We start from the raw sequence: 22,244 nt of genomic DNA, 5'->3' as shown, positions 1-22,244 counted from the left end.
CGGTGAAACCCCGTCTCTATTAAGAAATACAAAAAAAACTAGCCGGGCGAGGTGGCGGGCACCTGTAGTCCCAGCTACTCGGGAGGCTGAGGCCGGAGAATGGCGTGAACCCGAGAGGCGGAGCTTGCAGTGAGCTGAGATCCGGCCACTGCACTCCAGCCTGGGTGACAGAGCGAGACTCCGTCTCAAAAAGAAAAAAAAAAAAAAGAAGAAATTAGGGGGGCCATGGCCAGGCTGTGCTGGCCGTTGCTTCTGAGCAGATTACAAGGAGGGACCGAGACAAGGACTCCTTTGTGGAGGCCCTGGCTTAGGGAGTCAAGTGACGGCTCAGCACTCACGTGGGCAGTGCCAGCCTCTAAAAGTGGGCAGGGGCACTGGCCAGAGAGTCCCAGGGAGTCCCACCAGCCTAGTGGCCAGACCTTCTGTGGGATCACCGGATCCACCTGGAACCCCACTTGTGAGTACAAGGTGCCCCAGGTGGACTGGGCTGGGGCTTTGAGGCCTTCAGGGTTGGATGGCCATCTTGCATATGTGTGTGGGATGTGCACACACAGGCAGCACATGCGTGGGTGTGTGGGCACCTGTGTGTCTGTGCAAAGGCCCTGAGGTGGGAATGAGCTTGGTGTGCATCAGGCACAGCCAGCCAGTGTGGCTGCAGCAAAACACATAGGGAAAGAATGGAGGGGACATCAATCACTGCTTCAGTAAATTTTCATCGAGCGCCTTCTATGAGAACACAAGAGGAGATTCCATTGTGAGGAGGAAACAGGCAGTAAACAGGCAGATATCCTGTATAATTTCAAGTAGTGATAAGTGCTCTCTAGAAATGTCAAGCAAGGTGAGGAGACAGAGAGCACCGGCGGCAGTGGGCTCTATTTCCAGGTAGGATGGTTGGGAACATTCTTTCTAAAGGGAACCTGGAGTGGGAAGGAGCCATGCGGGTACCTCAGGAAGACCTTCCTCCAGGCAGGAAGATCAGCAGGTGGAAAGGCCCTGGAGCCACCATTCAGTAAACATTGTTTGAGCATCTCTACCAGCTAGGTTCCGTTGTGGGAATGGGAATATGGTGGTGGACAGGGCTGCCTGGTGCCTTCCATACTTCTCACACTAGAGTGGTTGAACGAGCTTGGGAGTAATGAACAAGATGGACTGAGAACACTGCCTAGCCCAGGGACTTAAGCTTAGTGTGTAGACATTGCTGCTGTTACTGCCTTTGTCATTGTACAAATTATTTATTTATTTATTTATTTAGTTATTTATTTATTTATTTATTTTTAGACAGAGTTTTTGCTCTTGTTGCCCAGGCTGGAGTGCAATGGCGCGATCTCAGCTCACTGCAACCTCCACCTGCTGGTTCAAGCGATTCTCCTGCCTCAGCCTCCTGAGTAGCTGGGATTACAGGCACCCACACCATGCCTAGATAATTTTTTGTATTTTTAGTAGAGACGGGGTTTCACCATGTTACCCAGGCTGGTCTCGAACTCCTGACCTCAGGTGATCCACCCGCCGCAGCTTCCCAAAGTGCTGGGATTATACACATGAGCCACCGTGCCCAGTGATTACAGAAAGTTAAAGGCACATGGCAATGCACATGCCTATCTACATCTTCCCCTGCCAAAGCAATGGGCAGCCTCTGGGCTCACTTTCTTGGGTTTCCACCTTCAACAGGCAGTCAGAGCTGGCAGGGCCTTGGAGACCACTTCATCCACCTCCCAGGGTCCCTATGGGAGAGTTGAGGCCCAGAGCAGGGAAGGGTCCTGACAGGCTCTGACCAGGGTCTCTGATCCCTACCAACCCCCAAATCCGTGTCCCTCTCTACTAGGACCCAAGCCCACCTGCTGCAGCCAAGTGCCTGGCCATGACCATCACCTACACGAGCCAAGTGGCTAATGCCCGCTTAGGCTCCTTCTCCCGCCTGCTGCTGTGCTGGCGGGGCAGCATCTACAAGCTGCTGTATGGCGAGTTCTTCATCTTCCTGCTCTGCTACTACATCATCCGCTTTATTTATAGGTAAAGCTGGCAGGGCTGGGGTGGGGGGCCTGGGAGGGATGTGGCGGGGGCTGGGAGCTCCTAGGGGCCTCCCAGCCTGCTCAGGGGCCAATGCACCAGTTCACTACAAGACTAAGCTGAGCTCCTGACCAGGTCCTGGGCACTGGAGCTGAGGCTGGGGCTGGGGGCTGGGGAGAGAAAAGAAGTCAGACTGAGAGGCTGCTCAACCCAGGCCAGCAGGGTTTTAGCCACCCTTCCTCCAACCCCAGGAGGAGCCCTGGAGCCCAGAATTTGTCTGGTGCCACTCAACTGGCCTGTTTTATTGAATCCCACACAGACTCATAGGTCCACATGGTACACTGAGAGAGAGAGAGAAAGAGATAGAAAGAGAGAGAGAGAGAGAGAGTCTCACTGTGTTGTCCAGGCTGGTCTCGAACTCCTAAGCTCAAGCAATCCCCCTGCCTTAGCCTCCCAAGGTGCTGGGATTACAGGTGTGAGCTACTGCGCCTGGTCAACCACATGGTACTTTTTTTTCTTTTTTTTTTTTTTGAGACAGGGTCTCACTTTCAGCTCTACAGTAGAGGTCAGTTTCTGAGAGGTAGAGTCTTACCTGCTAGGGCAGTGGTCTCTCTTGGGGTTGAAGGGAGGTCCAAGGGATGGGGCCTGCATGGAAGAGATTTTTTTTTTTTTTTGAGATGGAGTCTCGCTCTGTTGCCCAGGCTGGAGTACAGGGGCACGATCTCGGCTCACTGCAACTTCTGCCTCCTGGGTTCAAGTGATTTCTGGCTGTTTTGTATTTTTACAGCCTGCACTCCAGGCTGGAGTGCAGTGGGGGCGATCTTGGCTCACTGCAACCTCTACCTCCCAGGTTCAAGCGATTCTTCCGCCTTAGCCTCTTGAGTAGCTGGAATTATAAGCACACATCACCACGCCTGGCTAATTTTTTTTTTTCTGTATTTTTAGTGGAGACGGGGTTTCATCATGTTGGCCAGGCTGGTCTTGAACCCCTGACCTCAAGTGATCCACCCATCTCGGCCTCCCAAAGTGCTGGGATTACAGGTGTCAGCCACTGTGCCCAGTCCACATGGTTCATTTTTTAAAAATTATTTTTTAATTAAAATGTATATCTAAGGCCAGTAGCAGTGACTCATGTCTGTAATCCCAGCACTGTGAGAGGCCAAAGTGGGGGGAATCACTTGAGCCTGGGAGTTCAGAATGGGCAATATAGTGAGACCCCATCTCTACCAAAAATTTTAAAAAGTAGCTGGGAGTGGTGGCATTTGCCTGTGGTGCCAGCTACTTGGGAGGCTGAGGCGGGCGGATCATGAGGTCAGGAGTTCAAGACCAGCCTGGCCAACATAGTGAAACCCTGTCTCTACTAAAAATACAGAAATTAGCCGAGTGTGGTGGCATGTGCCTGTAGTCCCAGCTACTCGGGAGAATGAGGCAGGAGAATTGCTAGAGCCCGGGAGGCAGAGGTTGCAGTGAGCCGAGACCATGCCATCGTACTCCAGCCTAGGTGACAGAGTAAGACTCCATCTAAAAAAAAAATCAAAAAATGATCTGGTCGTGGTGACTTATGCCTGTAGTCCCACCCAGCTTCTCAGGAGGCTGAAGCAGGAGGATTGTTTGAGCCCAGGAGGTTGAGGCTGCAGTAGGTCATGATTGTGCTACTGTACTCGAGCCTGGGTAACAGAGCAAGATCCTATCTCAAAACAAACAAACAAACAAACAAAAACCAATAAACCAAAAACATTTACCTAAACAATAAAATAGAGGACAGATATAATCAGAATATATGACAGCATTTTAAACTGAAAAAGCACTAATGACTACAATGGATTATAAAACATCAAATACATAAAATTCTTGAGTTCCTTATAATACCAATAAGAAAGCACATTGGTCTTTGGTTTTTACTTGGGCACCAATGCATGCTGAAAAAAGTCAGACTTCATTTTTTTTTTTTTTTTTGAGACAGAGTCTCGCTCTGTGGCCCAGGCTGGAGTGCAGTGGCCGGATCGCAGCTCACTGCAAGCTCCGCCTCCCGGGTTTACGCCATTCTCCTGCCTCAGCCTCCCGAGTAGCTGGGACTACAGGCGCCCGCCACCTCGCCCGGCTAGTTTTTTGTATTTTTTAGTAAAGACGGGGTTTCACCGTGTTAGCCAGGATGGTCTCGATCTCCTGACCTCGTGATCCGCCCGTCTCGGCCTCCCAAAGTGCTGGGATTACAGGCTTGAGCCACCGCGCCCGGCCTAGACTTCATTTTTTAGAGCAGTTTTAGGTTCACAGCAAAATTGAGCAGAAGGTAGAGTTCTCATGTGTTTCTTTGCTCCTCCCCCTGCCCCCAGCCTCCCCACTATCAACACCCCCACACTACAGTGGCAGATTTATTACAATCCCTGAACACACATTGACACATCACCATCACCCAAAGTTCATAGTGTACAGCAGGGTTCAGTCTTGGGGCTGTACATTCCATGGGTTGGATAAATGTGTAATGATGTCTCCGCCATGGCAGCATCAGGCAGAGCAGTTTCACTGCTCTAACAAAATCCTCTGTCTGCCTACTCACCCCTCTCGTTAAAGCCAAACACTCTGTTTCTTTTTAGAGACAGGGTCTCGCTCTGTCACCCAGGCTGAAGTGCAATGGCAATCACAGCCCACTGCAGCTTCCAACTCCTGGGCTGAAGTGATCCTCCTACCTCAGCCTCTAGTGGCTAGGACTGCAGGCATATGGCCATCACACCCAGCTAATTTTTTTTTTTTTTTTTTTTTGAGACGGAGTCTCGCTCTGTCGCCCAGGCTGGAGTGCAGTGCTGCCATCTCGGCTCACTGCAAGCTCCGCCTCCCGGGTTCACACCATTCTCCTGCCTCAGCCTCCCGATTGGCTGGGACTACAGGCACCCACCACCACCCCGGGCTAATTGTATTTTTAGTAGAGACGGGATTTCACCGTGTTAGCCAGAATGGTCTTGATCTCGTGACCTCATGATCTGCCCGCCTTGGCCTCCCAAAGTGCTGGGACACCCAGCTAATTTTTTGTAGAGATGGGGTCTTGCTATGTTGCCCAGGCTGGTCTTGAATTCCTGGTCCTGCCTCAGCCTCCCAGAGCTCTGGGATTACAGGCGTGAACCACCGTGCCCGGCCCAAACACTCTGTTTTGGCCTGCTTTTAAAAACTGACCCCTGGCTGCGTTCAAAGGGTCAGGGTGTCTGAAACTGGCCTCTGCAACAGGACCTGAACTACACATCTCCCAGTGGCCAGTGTGAGGATTCTCCCCACAAGAAACCACTGGAGGGGGCCTCCTCTAGCCTGTCTGGGTTAGGGGCTGCACAAGGAGCATCATGGACCTGGCTCAGGCCTCAGGAGGGGACCTGGGCTGGGGAAAATGTGGGACAGCATCGAGGCAGTCCCATTCCTGCAGTAAGTCATGATTGTGCCACTGCACTCGAGCCTGGGTAAGAGAGCAAGATAAAACCAAAAACATGTATCTAAACAATAAAATAGAGGACAGATATAATCACAGAATATATGACAGCATTTTAAATTGAAAAAGGGCTGGGCTAGACCTGGGGACAGTCTCAGCCATCTCCTCGCTGCGTCCACACATGTCCACCCCACACCCACCCCCAGGCTGGCCCTCACAGAAGAGCAACAGCTGATGTTTGAGAAGCTGACTCTGTATTGCGACAGCTACATCCAGCTCATCCCCATTTCCTTCGTGCTGGGTGAGTTCCCCCTTCTGGCTGTTCTGGGTCCCAGTGGCCGCCCAGGCTCCAGACAGGCCAGGGGAGGACCACGAGGAGCTGAGGCAAGGGGCTGTCGTGGGGGAAGCGGGGACGCCAGCGGCAGGTCGGCGCCTCTCTGTAGTTCAGGGAAAGGTGCGGACTGCAGCCAGAGAGACTGAAGTTAGACGTTAGGTAAGACGTCCTGCTGCTAGCAATGAAAACCCCATTTTCTGAGGGAAGCGCTGACATCATGGTCCCTGGAGCCCCTGCGCGGGAGGGGAGGGTGTCTGGAGGATTTCTGGGACCAGCAGGGGGCCCCCCGGGAGACAGAACCCTTGGAGCTCTCGCGCCTCCATGAGAGGCTCTGCCTGCCTCCCGCTCCTGAGCGCCTTCCAGGAGGGTTGGGGGCTAGGCCCGCTCGCAGCAGAAAGCTGGAGGAGCCGAGGCATCACCTGGCGCTGGGCCCTGGGCTCTGGCCGCAGCCTGGCCCCTCGCCCCTCGCCCCTCCTCCCCAGGCTTCTACGTGACGCTGGTCGTGACCCGCTGGTGGAACCAGTACGAGAACCTGCCGTGGCCCGACCGCCTCATGAGCTTGGTGTCGGGCTTCGTCGAAGGCAAGGACGAGCAAGGCCGGCTGCTGCGGCGCACGCTCATCCGCTACGCCAACCTGGGCAACGTGCTCATCTTGCGCAGCGTCAGCACCGCGGTCTACAAGCGCTTCCCCAGCGCCCAGCACCTGGTGCAAGCAGGTGGGCTGATCCGGAGCAACGGGGCGGATGAGGCGGAGCCAGGGGCCATGATGGGCTCCGCAACAATGGAAGATGGGTGGAGCCAAAGTCCCCCGGACTCGGGGGATTGGGTGAAGCCAGGAGTGGGGTGGGGTCAAAATTTGGGGGTCCAGTCGGCCGGGCGCGGTGGCTCACGCCTGTAATCCCAGCACTTTGGGAGGCCGAGACGGGCGGATCACGAGGTCAGGAGATCGAGACCATCCTGGCTAACACGGTGAAACCCCGTCTCTACTAAAAAATACAAAAAAACTAGCCGGGCGAGGTGGCGGGCGCCTGTAGTCCCAGCTACTCGGGAGGCTGAGGCAGGAGAATGGCGTGAACCTGGGGGGCGGAGCTTGCAGTGAGCTGAGATCCGGCCACTGCACTCCAGCCTGGGCGACAGAGCGAGACTCCGTCTCAAAAAAAAAAAAAAAAGATTTGGGGGTCCACTTGGGCGGGACAGAGTCAGGTGTCTGAAGGTGGGGCGAGGCCAGGAGCCCACCCTCCGAGAGTAGGTGTCTGAGGACCCTTGAGAGATAATGGAAAGAAGGGTGATGGCTTGGGAACTGGTGAGATACTAGGGTCTACCTCCCTCTGCCCTTGCCCCTTCTGATCTCCGGTTTCCACTCTGGAGGTATGGGACATTGGTCTCTGACTCCCCCTCAGCCTTGCCTGAACTGGTCCTGGTTAATAAGACAGATCCAGGCTAGGCGTGGTGGCTCTCGCCTGTAACCCCAGCGCTTTCGGAGGCGAAGGTGGGAAGATCGCTTGAGCCCAGGAGTTTGAGACGCCCCTGAGCAACGTAGGGAGACCCCCATCTCTACAAAAACATTAAAAATTAGCAGGGCATAGTGGCTTGTGCCTGTAGTCTGAGGCTGAGTATCGGGAGGCTGAGGTAGGAGGATCACTTGAGCCCGGGAATTCCAGGCTGCAGTGAGCTAGGATCGCATCACTGCATTCCAACCTAGGTGACAGAGCCAGACCCAGTCTCTGGAAATAAATAAATACCCTGCCCACATGCTCAGCCCAGAATAGCACATAGTAGGTGCTCAGAAATATTGTTGTTGTTGAAAGAAAGAAGATGGCAAAGGAGTGCTGAGGTTCCTATAGGTCAGCAGGTCCTGGCCTGGCCACCAGATGCCAGCCATCCCTTCTGCAGGTTCTCCCACCCACCGCTTTCTTCACTCCACTCTGCAGGCTTTATGACCCCGGCAGAACACAAGCAGTTGGAGAAGCTGAGCTTACCACACAACATGTTCTGGGTGCCCTGGGTGTGGTTTGCCAACCTGTCAATGAAGGCGTGGCTTGGAGGTCGAATCCGGGACCCTATCCTGCTCCAGAGCCTGCTGAACGTGAGTCCACTATGCAGACAGAGCTGCCGCGGAGTGGGAAGGGTTGTGGTCCACAGGAAACAAGGTTTCCTGCAAAGAAAAGGCTCGAGCTCCCGAGAGTCTTCCCAGAGCCTGAAGTGGGGTTGCAGAATCTTTTCCAACAGCATTCCCCAGCCCGAGGTGGTCCCTCCTCAGATGCCCCTCCTTCCTCTCTGAGTCTGTGAGGTCCTGGTTCTTTTTTGATAGATGAGGAAGCTGAGACACAAAGAGGTTTAGTGAGCTGCCCATGACCACACAGCCAGGAATGGACCATGAGTACCAGGCCCTGGTACTTGGAGAAGAGTGGGGGTGAGCCCAGGGTGGGGGCAGGTGGTGTTCAGAACCCCATCCCTCCCTGCTGCCCCCCAGGAGATGAACACCTTGCGCACTCAGTGTGGACACCTGTATGCCTACGACTGGATTAGTATCCCACTGGTGTATACACAGGTGAGGACTAGGCTGGCAAGGCTGCCCTTTTGGGAAACTGAGGCTGGAAGGACCAAGGAAGCAGCTGGGATGGGAAGGGCTCACCTAGAGGCTGAGTAAGTGGCTCCCCCAGGAGTTGGGTCCGCACTTTGAAGTTGGGTCTAGACTTTGAAGTGCCGAGTTCTTAGAGACCAGGCTCCTGCCTGACGCAGTCCAGTAGGGGTGGTGTGATTATCCCCATTTTAAAGAGAGGTTGGCCAGGCGCAGTGCCTCACGCCTGTAATCCCAGCATGTTGGGAAGCTGAGGCAGGTGGATCACCTGAGGTCAGGAGTTCAAGACCAATCTGGCCAACATGGCAAAACCCCATGTCTACTAAAAATACAAAAATTAGCTGGGCATGGTGGCGCATGCCTGTAATCCCAGCTACTTGGGAGGCTGAGGCAGGAGAATTGCTTGAACCCGGGAGGCGGAGGTTGCAGTGAGTGAAGATCGCACCACTGCACTCCAGCCTGGACGACAGAGCAAGACTCTGTCTCAAACAAACAAACAAAAAAAGGGGGGCGGTTAACAGAGACTCTAAGTCACGTAAGTGTGCAAGTCAGAACAAGGCCTCGGTCTCCTGTCTCAGACTCCCAGCCCCGGGAGCATCCTGATGTCAGGGTTCCCACCTAGTCCTTTGCTGCTGCACCCTCCTCCTCCTTGTCCTCCTCCAGGTGGTGACTGTGGCGGTGTACAGCTTCTTCCTGACTTGTCTAGTTGGGCGGCAGTTTCTGAACCCAGCCAAGGCCTACCCTGGCCATGAGCTGGACCTCGTTGTGCCCGTCTTCACATTCCTGCAGTTCTTCTTCTATGTTGGCTGGTTGAAGGTGAGCCTCTCCAGGGCCCCTCTCGGCTGGAGGCATGGCCAGAGGGGTCATGGCCAGCAGCTGCCTGAGACGAGGACGCATTGTCAGGAAAGGAAGGTCTCATGGGTAGAAAGCAGCGAGCAGGGCCCCGACCACAGCCCTCTGGTCTGCACATTCCCATGTTGTTACATATGAGGAAACTGAGACTCCAGCAGGGCCTTCTTGAGGCCTGAGTCTGCTTCCAAGGCTGCACCCAAGGCCCAGACTTAGCAGCTTGAGGGACAAGGAGAGCTCAGTCAGTCTAACCATTTGCTGCTCCCTCAAGAGAATATTCTTTTTTTTTTTTTTTTTTTTGAGACGGAGTCTGGCTCTGTTGCCCAGGCTGGAGTGCAGTGGCCGGATCTCAGCTCACTGCAAGCCCCGCCTCCCGGGTTCACGTCATTCTCCTGCCTCAGCCTCCCGAGTAGCTGGGAGTACAGGCACCCGCCACCTCGCCCGGCTAATTTTTTTTGTATTTTAGTAGAGACGGGGTTTCACCGTGTTAGCCAGGATGGTCTCGATCTCCTGAACTCGTGATCCGCCCGTCTCGGCCTCCCAAAGTGCTGGGATTACAGGCTTGAGCCACTGCGCCCGGCCTGAGAATATTCTTCAAACGTTTGTCCAGAGAATAGGGGAATTCATGGAATCGGAGTGGCAGTGGCAGGCCCTGCTGGTGAGGACACTTCTCATCTCTGCTTAAAACAAAGCCATGAGGCCAGGTGCCGTGGCTCATGCCTGTAATCCCAACACTTTAGGAGGCCGAGGCGGGTGGATCACCTGAGGTCAGGAGTTCGAGACCAGCCTGACCAACATGGTGAAACTCCGTCTCTACTAAAAATACAAAAATTAGCCAAGCGTGGTGGTGCACACCTGTAATCTCAGCTACTTGGGAGGCTGAGGCAGGAGGATCGCTTGAACCCCGGAGTCAGAGGTTGCAGTGAGCTGAGATCGCACCACTGCACTCCAGCCTGGGCAAAAGAATGAAACTCCGTCTCAAACAACAACAACAACAACAACAACAACCACCACCACCACACACACACACAAAAGCCCTAAGGTTCACTAGCCTCTGCCCTTTACAAGGCAGATTGGTACCACCTCTCCTTATTCAAGATGCCTGTTGGGGTGTCTTGTTCCTCACCTCGAGTGGCTTGTCCATGTATTCCCTCCCACCACAGCCAGTACGCCAAACAGGAGTTCTCAATCCCAGTTTTCTCTCCAACTCTTTATCTTTCCTTCCTTCTGTTGCCCACCCACTCTCTCTCCCTTCCTACCTTCCTTTATTTTTTGGTAGTGGGGGTGTAAGTCTCCATCTCTGCCCTTCCTGTTGCTGTGACACACACACACACACACACACACACACACACACACGCATGCATTCCTATTCCTCTAAATTCCCCCTGCCCCCCAGTTATCTTTGGTTTCTACAGATCAAAACAAATCACACTTTTATGCTTGAAATTCTCCAAGGTGCCCCAGTGGCCTGTAAGATGTCCCCTGGACCCCGAAGGCAGAGGCGTGCCACCTCTTCGGGGCTTTGTTAGGGCATTTTAGAGATTGCTATCCAGGAATCTGCCCACCTAGACGGCCCTTTAGTTCAGCCCAGCTTCAGTATATATCTTTGTTGCAGGAATGAATAAAATTATGCAACTCCAGGTAAGATACATGAGGTGAGATAAAGGTGATGACTCAGCTGAGTGATACACTCAGGGACAACTGTGGGTGCTCAGGGAAGGACTGGCTCAGGAGAGTTAGAGGGGCTGTGTCCAGAAGTGTGTGGGTGCCCACAGGTGTGGGGGGCTGGAGCCCTAAACTCTGGCTTTGAAGACAGTGGTCAGGCAGGAAGGGCATCATGTGGTGTGGAAATGGCAGCAGCTGAGGTTTAAGTGGGGAGGCTGGCTTTGAGGAGTCCTGCCTGAGGGTTTACAGAGCCTCACCTGTCCCCAAGGTGGCAGAGCAGCTCATCAACCCGTTTGGAGAGGACGATGATGATTTTGAGACCAACTGGATTGTCGACAGGAATTTGCAGGTATGGGGAGAGGGAGAGAGGCCATACCATGGACCTTCTCCACAGTGGACCCAAAGAGAGGACCCCACTGTTCTGTAGGGAGGTCTCACAGTGAATGATCACCCCTTCCCCTCCTCGCTCCTGCAGCCATTCACTCACAGGATTCTCACCTCAATCTTTGAGGCTGCAGGCAGGCACCCATCTCCCCATTTCACAGACAGGGAAACTGAGGTCCAGAGAGAGGGAGAGATTCCTCCAAGTCATCAGGCACGTACAAGGTCCTGCCTGGGATGACCTTTCTGTGGGACTTCTTCTGTCCCTGGTGACCAGGTGTCCCTGCTGGCTGTGGATGAGATGCACCAGGACCTGCCTCGGATGGAGCCAGACATGTACTGGAATGAGCCTGAGCCACACCCCCCCTACACAGCTGCTTCCGCCCAGTTCCGTCGAGCCTCCTTTATGGGCTCCACCTTCAACATCAGGTGTGGCCAGTGCCAGGGGGCTGGGTGGGAAGCCCCTCCTAGTGCAGGGGTCTGCCTAGGAACTTAGAATAGCACTAGGTAATACATACTGGGTGCCTCAGTAAGTGTCAGGCACTGTACTATGCTCTTTATAAATAGTAACTATTTTTTCCTCCCAATAATTTTGGTTTGTTATCCCAAGTGTTCAGATGATTAAAGTACAGGTTCAGAAAGAGTAAGTTGCCCAAGGCCACATAGCTAGCAAATGGTGCATCTGCTACTCGAAGGACAGCCTGTGATCAATGATGCAGTGGAAGGTTAGGACCTGGCTCCTGTCATCCAGAACTATGTTTTCTTTTCTTTTTGAGACAGAGTCCCGCTCTGTCACCCAGGTTGGAGCGCAGTGTTGTGATCTCGGCTCACTGCAACCTCCGCCTCCTGGGTTCAAGTGATTCTCCTGCCTCAGCCTCCCTAGTAGCTGGGATTACAGGTGCCCACCACCACAACCGGATAATTTTTGTACTTTTAGTAGAGACGAGGTTTCACCATGTTGGCCAGGCTGGTCTCGAACTCCTGACCCGTAATCTGCCCGCTTTGGCCTCCCAAAGTGCTGGAATTATAGGTGTCAGAACTGTGTTTTCTGATAAGCTACGGTGCTTGGATGGGAAGTGGAAGTGGGGTTCCCTGGGATGGGGAAGGGGCAGCAAACATATCCTAGCAGGCAGCCAGGCCATCACAGGTACCTCCTGAATTGACTTTGTCCTACCGAGTAAAGGGCTCAGGCCACCCACAGCAGCCAGACTTATCCTCACATAGTCCCACTTCCCTGATTCCATCTGAATCCCTCTTGAGCTGCAGTGGGCTGAAGGGCTATCCCAGCTGGTCCTTTCTCCCCAGGACAAGAGTTGAAAGTGCCTTAGAGTGTTGGGCACATGTCAGGGTTCATACTCAAGGTTTTCTTCCACAGTATCCAGTGCTGTTCTCGGCTTGTTCTTTTCTCTTTCCATTTTTTGTTTTTTTTTTTTTAAACGGAGTTTTGCCCTTGTTGCCCAGGCTGGAGTGCAGTGGCACAGTCTCGGCTCACTGCAACCTCTGCCTCCCAGGTTCAAACAATTCTCCTGCCTCAGCCTCCTGAGTAGCTGGGATTACGGGCGCCTGCCACCAAGCCTGGCTAATTTTTATATTTTTAGTAGAGACAGTTTCACCATGTTGGCCAGGATGGTCTCAAACTCCTGACCTCAGGTGATCCACCCTCCTCAGCCTCCCAAAGTGCTGGGATTACAAGTGTGAGTCACCGTGCCTGGCCACTTGTTCTTTTAAGAACCAAGTATCCGGCCAGGCGCGGTGGCTCAAGCCTGTAATCCCAGCACTTTGGGAGGCCGAGACGGGCGGATCACAAGGTCAGGAGATCGAGACCATCCTGGCTAACACGGTGAAACCCCATCTCTACTAAAAAATACAAAAACTAGCCGGGCGAGGTGGCGGCCGCCTGTAGTCCCAACTACTCGGGAGGCTGAGGCAGGAGAATGGCGTGAACCCGGGAGGCGGAGCTTGCAGTGAGCTGAGATCCGGCCATTGCACTCCAGCCTGGGCAGCAGAGCGAGACTCCGTCTCAAAAAAAAAAAAAAAAAAAAAAAAAGAACCAAGTATCCTACTGGACTGCAATCGAGTTTAACTAGAGTCTATAGTTTGAGGAAGAGTTGGGAAGGTGATCAAATGAAGGCTGGAGGCTTGCTTAGGTCATAAACATTTCTGGAGGATGACTTTGAGCCCTACATGGTCTGTACCCCAGCAGCTGAAGGTTGTTGGGGGGAAAGCTGAAAACAGAACAATAAAGCATAGACCTTGTCTCCAAGGAATGCGCAATTTACGGAGGGAGCTCAAACCCAAGCCTCAAACTGTGGATACAAGGTACAAAGTACTGGACATCTAGGAAAGGGACAGAACATGGAACACAGTCACCTTTGTCTGCCTGGAGGCGGCTTCCAGCAGGGTCTGGAGCTGGGCCATGGAACATGGGAAGAATCTGAACTTGGGAAAGGGCAGGCCATACTCTGTGGTAGATAAGCTTTCCCTTGCAGGGTAAAGGTCTTGGGCTCCTGGGATGCCTGTTGCTAGGAAGCCAAATTTCCCTTTGTGGATGTCGCTCCCAGTTGGAACCACAAATCCCTGGCATTGCCCAGAGTCACTCATGGGCCTCATCTGAACCACTCATGCCAGGGCACCAGTGTTTCTGACTGCCTGGAGTGAGGGGGTTTTAAAGGGGAAGTGAATGATGAGGAGGGCTTTACATGCCAGGCAGGGGTGGTTGAGGGGGTTGGGTGTTAACTCTGGTCAAGAGGGAGTCAACGAACAGTGAGGTGAGCAGGGCCTGGAGGGATCACCGGGAGGTACAGGATGGATCAGGAGAGAGGTGAGAGCTGGGGTATTGTGAGGAAGATGGTGTGGCCTTGGCTTGGGCCAACCGAGAGAGAGGAGGGGGTAAGGGAGAAGGCCAGGTGTTAGTCCTTTGTCCACTGGCCCAGCCCTGCATCTCCTGCTTCTTTCCAGCCTGAACAAAGAGGAGATGGAGTTTCAGCCCAATCAGGAGGACAAAGAGGACGCTCACACTGGCATCATTGGCCGCTTCCTAGGGCTGCAGTCCCATGATCACCATCCTCCCGGGGCAAACTCAAGGACCAAACTACTGTGGCCCAAGAGGGAATCCCTTCTCCACGAGGGCCTGCCCAAAAACCACAAGGCAGTCAAACAGAACGTTAGGGGCCTGGAAGACAACAAGGCCTGGAAGCTTAAGGCTGTAGATGCCTTCAAGTCTGCCCCACTGTATCAGAGGCCAGGCTACTACAGTGCCCCACAGACGCCCCTCAGCCCCACTCCCATGTTCTTCCCCCCAGAACCATCAGTGCTGTCAAAGCTTCACAGTGTCACAGGCATAGACACCAAAGACAAAAGCCTAAAGACTGTGAGTTCTGGGGCCAAGAACAGTTCTGAATTGCTCTCAGGGAGCGATGGGGCCTTGATGGAGCACCCAGAAGTATCTCACGTGAGGAGGAAAACCGTGGAGTTTAACCTGACGGATATGCCAGAGATCCCCGAAAATCATCTCAAAGAACCTTTGGAACTATCAACAACCAACATACATGCTACACTAAAAGATCACGTGGATCCTTATTGGGCCTTGGAAAACAGGTCTGTCCTCCACCCGAACCAGGGGCACTGTATTGCCCTGTGCCCCACCCCAGCTTCCCTTGCTCTGAACCTACCCTTCCTCCACAATTTCCTAGGGTTCCATCACTGCCAGAGCACGCTGGACCTACGCCCAGCACTGGCTTGGGGTATATACTTGGCCACCTCCACAGGGATCCTAGGGAAGTGTTCGGGACCTTTTCTCACTTCACCCAAGAGCCTGGTATCACCAGGAAGACTTCTTGGGAGCAGGTGAAGGAAGCTGAGGTTGTGCTGACCGGAGTGCTGCTAGAGAACTGTCCCAGGGCTGCCAGGCCAGGCTTCGCTGAACAGATGTTATCACTGGCCCCGACTTACTTTGAGCAAGGGTAGCTGACCCAAAACCATGGGGTGGCAGTCAGCTGGATGACAGATGAACACTTCCCCATAACCATTTAGGGTAGTACCCAAGCACTATGGTGATGGTGACATTGAGGGTGTCCGGGGCCCTTAGGTCATTTTCTCACTGCCTGGGGCACCTCACCAAAATACTTCATGCTTCCTTGGGGTCAGCCCAAAGCTGTCACAAAATCAGATGTTTCCCTTTATTCCAGATTTCCTGGGCACTTTCACCCAATTGGAAACACCCCACTTCAGCCCCAATCATGAGGGAAGGAAGTATATAACTTCCCTTTTCTGGATTCTCAAGCAGTTACTTTCAGTCAGAACACCCAGCTATTGTAATTGAAAACTTAAAAGGGCAACAGTTTCAGTCTTGCTTCTAGGGCTAGACAGGAACTTGGCAAACATCTGTGGCTTGTTTAGCAAAGGATGTTATTTCAGAATCTTGTCTTGGGCTGGGTGTGGAGGCAGGCAGATCATGTGAGGTCAGGAGTTTGAGACCAACCTAGCCAACACGAAACCCTACCAAAATAATACAAAAATCAGCTGGGTGTTGTGGCATGTGCTTGTGGTCCCAACTCAGGAGGTTGAGGGGAGAATTGCTTGAACCCAGGAGGCGGAGGTTGCAGTGAGACTGAGCGACTGCACTCCAGCCTGGGCGACGGAGTGAGACCCTGTCTCAAAAAAAAAAATAAAAAAGGATCCTCTCAACCTTTGTCCTCCTACTACAACGTTTTAGTATTTGAAATGAAGGTTCCTTCCATATTCACACTGTTAATTCTCTCCCATTCTCACTAGGGATGAAGCACATTCCTAACGTGCTTCCCAACGGGGATGCTTCGCCAGCCAGGTCCTCTCCGGTGTGTACACCAGCAGGACACCGATCCAGTCACACAGCCATACAGCTGTCCACACTGAAGAACATGTCCTATGACAGCCTGAATCAAATGGTTAGTTTAATAGATAAAATCAGCAGTCCAGGACTACTTCAGCCTTTAATGCCTTTCATTCATAAAAATTATGAAAGCTAGACTGAACCATCGGAAACATTTAGCTCAGACACTGGATTGAGAGTCAGGAACCCTTAATCCTGTCTGAATCCAAGACAGCCATACCTCAGTATACTGCCCAAACTAAGGCGTTTAATAAATACAAATACTCTGTTTCTTTTTGATTAGTGTGATTAGAACTGAGCAACGGCACTTAAGGAATCTGGAAGATAGACTGGATAGATTTCTGATTCATCCCAAGACCTCAAAGACAACACCTGGGTACCAAATGTCTTTATTTGAAGGAATGGTACAAATCAAAGAACTTAAGTGGATGTTTTGGTACAACTTATAGAAAAGGTAAAGGAAACCCCAACATGCATGCACTGCCTTGGTGACCAGGGAAGTCACCCCATGGCTATAGGGAAATTAGCCTGAGGCTTAGCTTTCATTATCACTGTCTCCCAGGGTGTGCTTGTCAAAGAGATACTCTGCCAAGCCAGATTCGGGTGCTCCCATCTTGCGCAAGTTGGTCACGTGGTCACCCAATTCTTTGATGGCTTTCACCTGCTCATTCAGGTAATGTGTCTCAATGAAGTCACACAACTACAAAACAATGGGCAAGACAGTTAGTGGGCAGCTTTCCCAATCCCTAAGGCAAATGATTTCCTCTATTTCCTGGGTTTCCAGTACTCACATGGGGGTCATTTTTGTCAGTGGCCAGTTTGTGCAGTTCCAGTAGTGACTGATTCACATTTTTTTCCAAATGTAAAGCACACTCCATTGCATTCAGCCCGCTCTCCCAGTCGTCATAGTCTGGTTTCTGAACGAGGAGGATAGGTTAATGCATCTCTACCAACTAACCTACAAATCAGCAAGCCCGTCATCTCTAACCACCACGCTTTGGCAAAAGGGACATTACTATTTGCCTAATTTAGTTTAGATGGTAAGCCTAAAAAAACCACAAAAGGCAAAAGCCCAGTGTATCATCACTTTATAAGGGCAACTGCTAGTTTAAGTGATTTCTGATACCCAAACACGGCTAGATGATGAAGTATGACACCCCTAGGATCTTTTGTTCACCTTAATATCCTGAAGGAAGATTCGGCCACCTCGTTGGTTCTGCAGCTTCATCAGTTTCTCGGCATGTTCCCTTTCCTCATGAGATTGGTGAAGAAAGTATTTGGCAAAGTTCTTCAAAGCCACATCATCGCGGTCAAAGTAGTAAGACTGAAAGGAGAACACTGAATGTGTTATATTAGGGATCCCCAAAGACAGGTAGCTGTGATGGTCTACACTGAGGCAAGATGGTCTAGATAGTCAGCCTAGGCTTCCTTTCTCAAGGCGCAGCATGAAGGGGTCAGTGCCCAAGGAAACTGGGGGCAGATGAGCTACTGGATTGAACCCAACAGTAATCTTTCTATTCTAATAGAAAACTGAAACTTGATCCTTCAAAGTTTACTTCAAGGACTTCAAGGAACCTTTAGATTATGGGCATTGCCTGGGGCAATGTCTTAAGGCTCTGTATTAGTGCACAGAAAACTTTCATTGTCTGATGAGAGGGTGCTGGGGTACTGATCCCGCACTTAGTCCTTTTCTCCTCCCTGTTCCTGGATTAACCATCTTAAAGCATGGTTAAAACAAAGAGCTCAGGAGCCTGCCAGCTGTACCGCGATTTATTTATAAAATTAAAAACCCCTACTGGGCGCAGTGGCTCACGCCTGTAATCCCAGTACTTTGGGAGGCCGAGACGGTTGGATCACGAGGTCAGGAGACCATCCTGGCCAACATGGTGAAACCCAGTCTCTACTAAAAATACAAAAAATTAGCCGGGCGTGGTGGCGGGCACCTGTAATTCCAGTTACTCAGGAGGCTGAGGTAAGAGAATCGCTTGAACCCGGGAGGCGGAGGCTGCAGTGAGCCGAGATCGTGCCACTGCACTCCAGTCTGGGCGACAGAACAAGACTCTGTCTCAAAAAAAATAAATAAATAAAAATTTAAAACGCCCATGCAAGGTGACAAATGTGGGCAGTATGTTGATGCAAATATACTTTTAAAATACTTGTATCACAAAAATTTGATTTTCAGTTTTAGACATTTGATGTAGTCAAGTGCTTCTGAAAGGCAATGACAGTCACAGAAATACAGGCCTGTTTTCAAATCCATTTGGAACACATTCTTGGGATAGTTTGGACAATCACAAGGCAATTCTAGGAAGACTCCCACGACACTGCCGAAGACCAAGATTTGGGAAAACTGATTCCACTGATCACTGAAAAATTTATTGCCCAGTAACTGTCGGTGGACTTTATCCAAGAACTGGAGGTTCACTTAGTACGCCACACCTCTTACAGTAAGATACATAAAAGATAAAAATTAAGTTCCCTAGACGCAGGGTCAGGTGACACTTCGGTGACTGCAGAAGGGGCGATTTCTGGAGATATGCTTCAATGCAAGTGGGGCTTAGAGATAAGCAGAGCTGAGAAGTGGATAGGGCTGCTCCAGAGGGATCTGCCCACAAGATAAGCCACTTCGCGCCAGCCCCTAGGGGTTGCTGTTCGACACCGTTACCCAGCAGGCCCGCCATACCTAGGGGACTGGAGCTGGATACCTAAGCAAAAAACGCTAGGCTTCAGAGCCAACTGCCGGAGGCAGAGAAAAAGATGGGAGTGCAAAACTCCACCTTCCTAACCGCAGGATTGATCGCACGGGCTGACAGTTTTGCAAACCCAGGATTTCAGGACACCCAACTCTCCTTTAAAAAAAGAACGGTGTGCAGAGGCGGCCCCGGCCTAGGAGGGAGCCTTCCCAGCGTACAGCCGAGAAGAACCAGCTGCCCCCACTTTCTGCGCCAGAGAAGTCCTCGGAAACCTCGAGCAGCCTCCATTTTCCAGAAGGGCGCAGGGAGGCGGGGGATCCCGCGGGTGGCCACACCCCCGGCCCGCCCCAGCGCGCGCCCCGGGAACCGCGCCCGACCCCCGCCACCGCCCCGAGCCGCCCGCGCTCACCATGGACAGGTAAACGTAGGAAGCGTAGAGCTCCAGATTGATCTGGCGGTTGATGGCGGCCTCTGAGTCCTGGTGGTAGTTCTGGCGCACCTGCGAGGTGGACGCGGTCGTCATGGCGGAGGCTAAGGACAGGCGGCGGCGGCGGTGGCTGCGCGGCGCTGGAGCGGCGGCGGGGCCCTTGGGGCAGTCCGAGGACGCGGTGAAGAGGAGACGGAAGGCTGGCTATGGGCGGCCGGCCGGGATGGGGGACGAGCGCCGGGTTCCGTCCAAGCACTGTTGAAGCAGGAAACCCCGACGACTCTCGGCGAAGAACGTTTGGCGCAGCGGGTAGCTTGCGGTCTCTTATAGCGGCGGCGGCGTCAGGCCCGCCCCGGCCAATCAGCACTGCCCGCCCCGCGCCCGCTCCTTCCGGTGGGCGCGGGGCCCCGCCTGCGGTGGGGGAGGGGCGGCCGCTGGAGGCCCTCGCGCGCTCTGGCGGAGCTCGGGAGCGGGGACCGGTACCGGACTGCCTCGGGGACAGTGGTGTCGTCTCTGTGCCCCTGGGGCCCGTTTAGTGGAGTTGGAGGGAAGCTGCGAGGAGGCGCGGGAAGTCCACCTCAGAGCCCCCCGCTCTAGGTGTGCCCGGACCTTGGAACCGGCGGGGGCGGGGTGCGGGGGCGCATGGGGTGATCCTGATTTGGCTCCCATTTTCCCGAACGAGCACCCTGAGGCTCCTGGCCCGGGGCATGGTGTTAAAAATCATAGCTGCGGGGAAGCCCTTGTGACATCTTGCTGCAGATTGAGAAGGTGGAAGGTGGAGACGCGGGCCTTAACTTAGGTGGTCGAGCGCACTTTCTCTTCCTCAAGAGTCCAGGAAGGAGCGCGATGGAGAAGTGGGGCTCACGGCGGGTTTCGGGTCCGCCCCTGCCCTTCTGATTCCGGCGACCACGTCTGCCTTTGGCTGAAAGCAAATATGGCTCCGAGTGCAGTTTCTACAACAAAGGCTGGGCGGGCCGGGTTTCCCTAGGGATGGGGACCGCCTCCCCTGGGGGTCTTGGGAGTGAGCCACCGGGGCTTCCGAGAGAATCGCTGGAGTCGCTTCGCACCCAAGGGACACATCTCGGGTTAGAAAGGAGAAGCGACGTGGATCTAAAGGCGAAGCCCATGCTGAGGCCTTTTCAAAATGGCCTCTTACCAGCCACACTCACAGGAGCTTCAGGCTTCGGCGGCCCTGTAGGACAACCCCGGGGTGTCATTGGAGAAAAGCTGACAGGGTTGATGGCGGGTGACAGGTGAAAGAGACCCCGGATGGGCGGGGCCAGTGTGTGTGGCTTGCAGCTGAGTCCCAGGCACAGGGTGGATGTGAATTTATGGGTGGCAGAGCTGGAGCTAGGCCCTGCCCCTACCTAGGTCCTGGCTTCGAGGTCCACTGTTGTGTTGCATCTTTTGACGCATCGGTGGAAGAACTATTAATTTCAGGATGCTCACAAACCTGCAGCTGAAAGCTAGACTTCCAAACCTTATTTTAAAAAAGCAACTCTACTGAAATATTAAAAACAAATTGCCGACGGAATTAGGGTGATTTCTTTTTCACGGTTTCATTAAATGCACCTATGTTACTTACAGGAAAAAAATTTTCGTGGTGCTAGAGCTACAAGAATAAGGTAAACAGAAGGATGCTCCTAGACCGGGAGTACCTTACCCAGTCTGGGATAGGAGGAGGTCAGGGAAGCCTTCCCTGAGCAAGACCCCTGAGCTAAGTTTGCAGAAAAAGTTAAAAGCAAGGTGAAGTGCAGGAGGGAAACAGGGAAGGGAATTTAGAGCAGAGTGAAGAGCATATGCAAAGGTGTGGCAATGTGGAAATGCATGACCTGTTCAAGCTGCCTTAAGAAAGTATGTTGCCTGGGGCTGGGCACTGTGGCTCACGCCTGTAATCCCAACACTTCGGGAGGCCAAGGCGGGCGGATCACTTGAGGTCAGGAGTTGGAGATAGGCCTGGCTAACTAACATGGCGAAACCCCTCTCTACTAAAAATACAAAAATTAGCCGGGTATGGTGGCATGCACCTACAATCCTAGCTACTCTGGAGGCTGAGGCGGCAGAATCGCTTGAACCTGGGAGGCGGGGGTTGCAGTGAGCCGAGATCGCGCCATTGCACTCCAGCCTGGAAGACAAAGCAAAACTCCGTGTCAAAAAAAAAAAAAAAAAGAATGTTGGACTGGAAAGTACAGTGCATGTTGGGGGATACTGGATAGGGTGGAGAATAGGGGCAAGGTCGGGCAGGGTTGTGTTCCATAAAAAGAGGTTAAACTTGATCCTGGAGACAACATAGAGACACCGCATTAGCTTTGTTTTTAGAAACCTTACACTGGAAATCTCTTAGAATAAGAGTATAGCAAAGTCACCATATATAGGATCCAAAGCTTTCCTTGATAGCAGTAACCACCAGTTAGAAAATAGGGGGAAAAAATGGAAAAACACAGTGTTTTTCGGTTACATTGACAACAACAGCTTAAAGTACCTTGGAATAACGTTAACAAGAAATATATAGAGAAAACTATAAATGCTTACTGCTGGACCAAAAAAATCCAAAAAGCCTAGCATAAATGAAGAGGTACCATATTCCCAAATGGTTGGTCAGTCTTCATTTTGTAAAGATGTCAGTTTTCCCCAAATAAACGTAAATTCACTGCAATTTCCATAAAAGGCAGTTTTTTGTTTTTGTTTTTCCTCAGCCATTACTGTCTCTGGGACAGTATTTTTTTTTTTTTTTTTGAAACTTCACAAAATGGCTCTAAAGTTCATTTGGAGGAGTTAGTGTGTTGATAGATTTGCATTTAGTGCTATAATAAAAGTACAGTAAAGTGCTATAAGCAGTATGGTACTGGCACAGGAAGAGATGACTAGATTAATGTGACAAAATAGTCCTGCCCACCTATGTATGAGAAGTTGGGATATGCTAAACTGTTGTGTCAAATTAGGGAAGAAAGAATGGGTTTAACAAATTATGTTGAAACAATTGACAGTCATGTGGAGAAAAATGACTCACTCAGTATTTAAAAAT

General features: G+C 52.2%; 2 protein-coding genes across 11 annotated transcripts; one reads left to right on the top strand and one right to left on the bottom strand.

Moving 5' to 3' along the window:
• Window positions 1–380: 380 nt before the first annotated feature.
• Window positions 381–16,371, top strand: BEST1 (bestrophin 1). 10 transcript variants are annotated; one of them, XR_013403689.1, is made up of 11 exons: window positions 381–457; window positions 1,823–2,010; window positions 5,626–5,720; window positions 6,236–6,469; window positions 7,685–7,839; window positions 8,227–8,304; window positions 8,998–9,150; window positions 11,117–11,197; window positions 11,507–11,986; window positions 13,224–14,826; window positions 16,003–16,371. XR_013403689.1 is itself a non-coding variant. In XM_015113980.3 (11 exons), the coding sequence occupies exons 2-11, from the start codon at window positions 1,859–1,861 to the stop codon at window positions 16,019–16,021; spliced, it is 1,758 nt and encodes a 585-aa protein (XP_014969466.2). In that variant the 5' UTR covers window positions 381–457; window positions 1,823–1,858; the 3' UTR covers window positions 16,022–16,371. The 10 variants fall into 10 exon arrangements, 9 of the variants coding, with proteins under 9 accessions (XP_014969466.2, XP_077818741.1, XP_014969469.2 ...); XM_015113980.3 differs by having other exon boundaries at window positions 11,507–11,658; window positions 14,188–14,826; XM_077962615.1 differs by lacking the exon at window positions 1,823–2,010 and having other exon boundaries at window positions 11,507–11,658; window positions 14,188–14,826.
• Window positions 16,372–16,471: 100 nt separating this feature from the next.
• FTH1 (ferritin heavy chain 1) lies at window positions 16,472–19,499 on the bottom strand. Its single transcript, NM_001195380.1, is given in 4 exon segments — window positions 16,472–16,799; window positions 16,891–17,016; window positions 17,277–17,423; window positions 19,202–19,499. Coding segments are annotated over 4 exon segments (552 nt in total). The 5' UTR covers window positions 19,316–19,499; the 3' UTR covers window positions 16,472–16,634.
• Window positions 19,500–22,244: the final 2,745 nt, after the last annotated feature.

The sequence above is a fragment of the Macaca mulatta genome, chromosome 14 (assembly GCF_049350105.2).
Source record: "Macaca mulatta isolate MMU2019108-1 chromosome 14, T2T-MMU8v2.0, whole genome shotgun sequence".
In the NCBI taxonomy this organism is placed as follows: domain Eukaryota; kingdom Metazoa; phylum Chordata; class Mammalia; order Primates; family Cercopithecidae; genus Macaca; species Macaca mulatta.
This window is presented reverse-complemented; position numbering and strand designations above follow the sequence as displayed.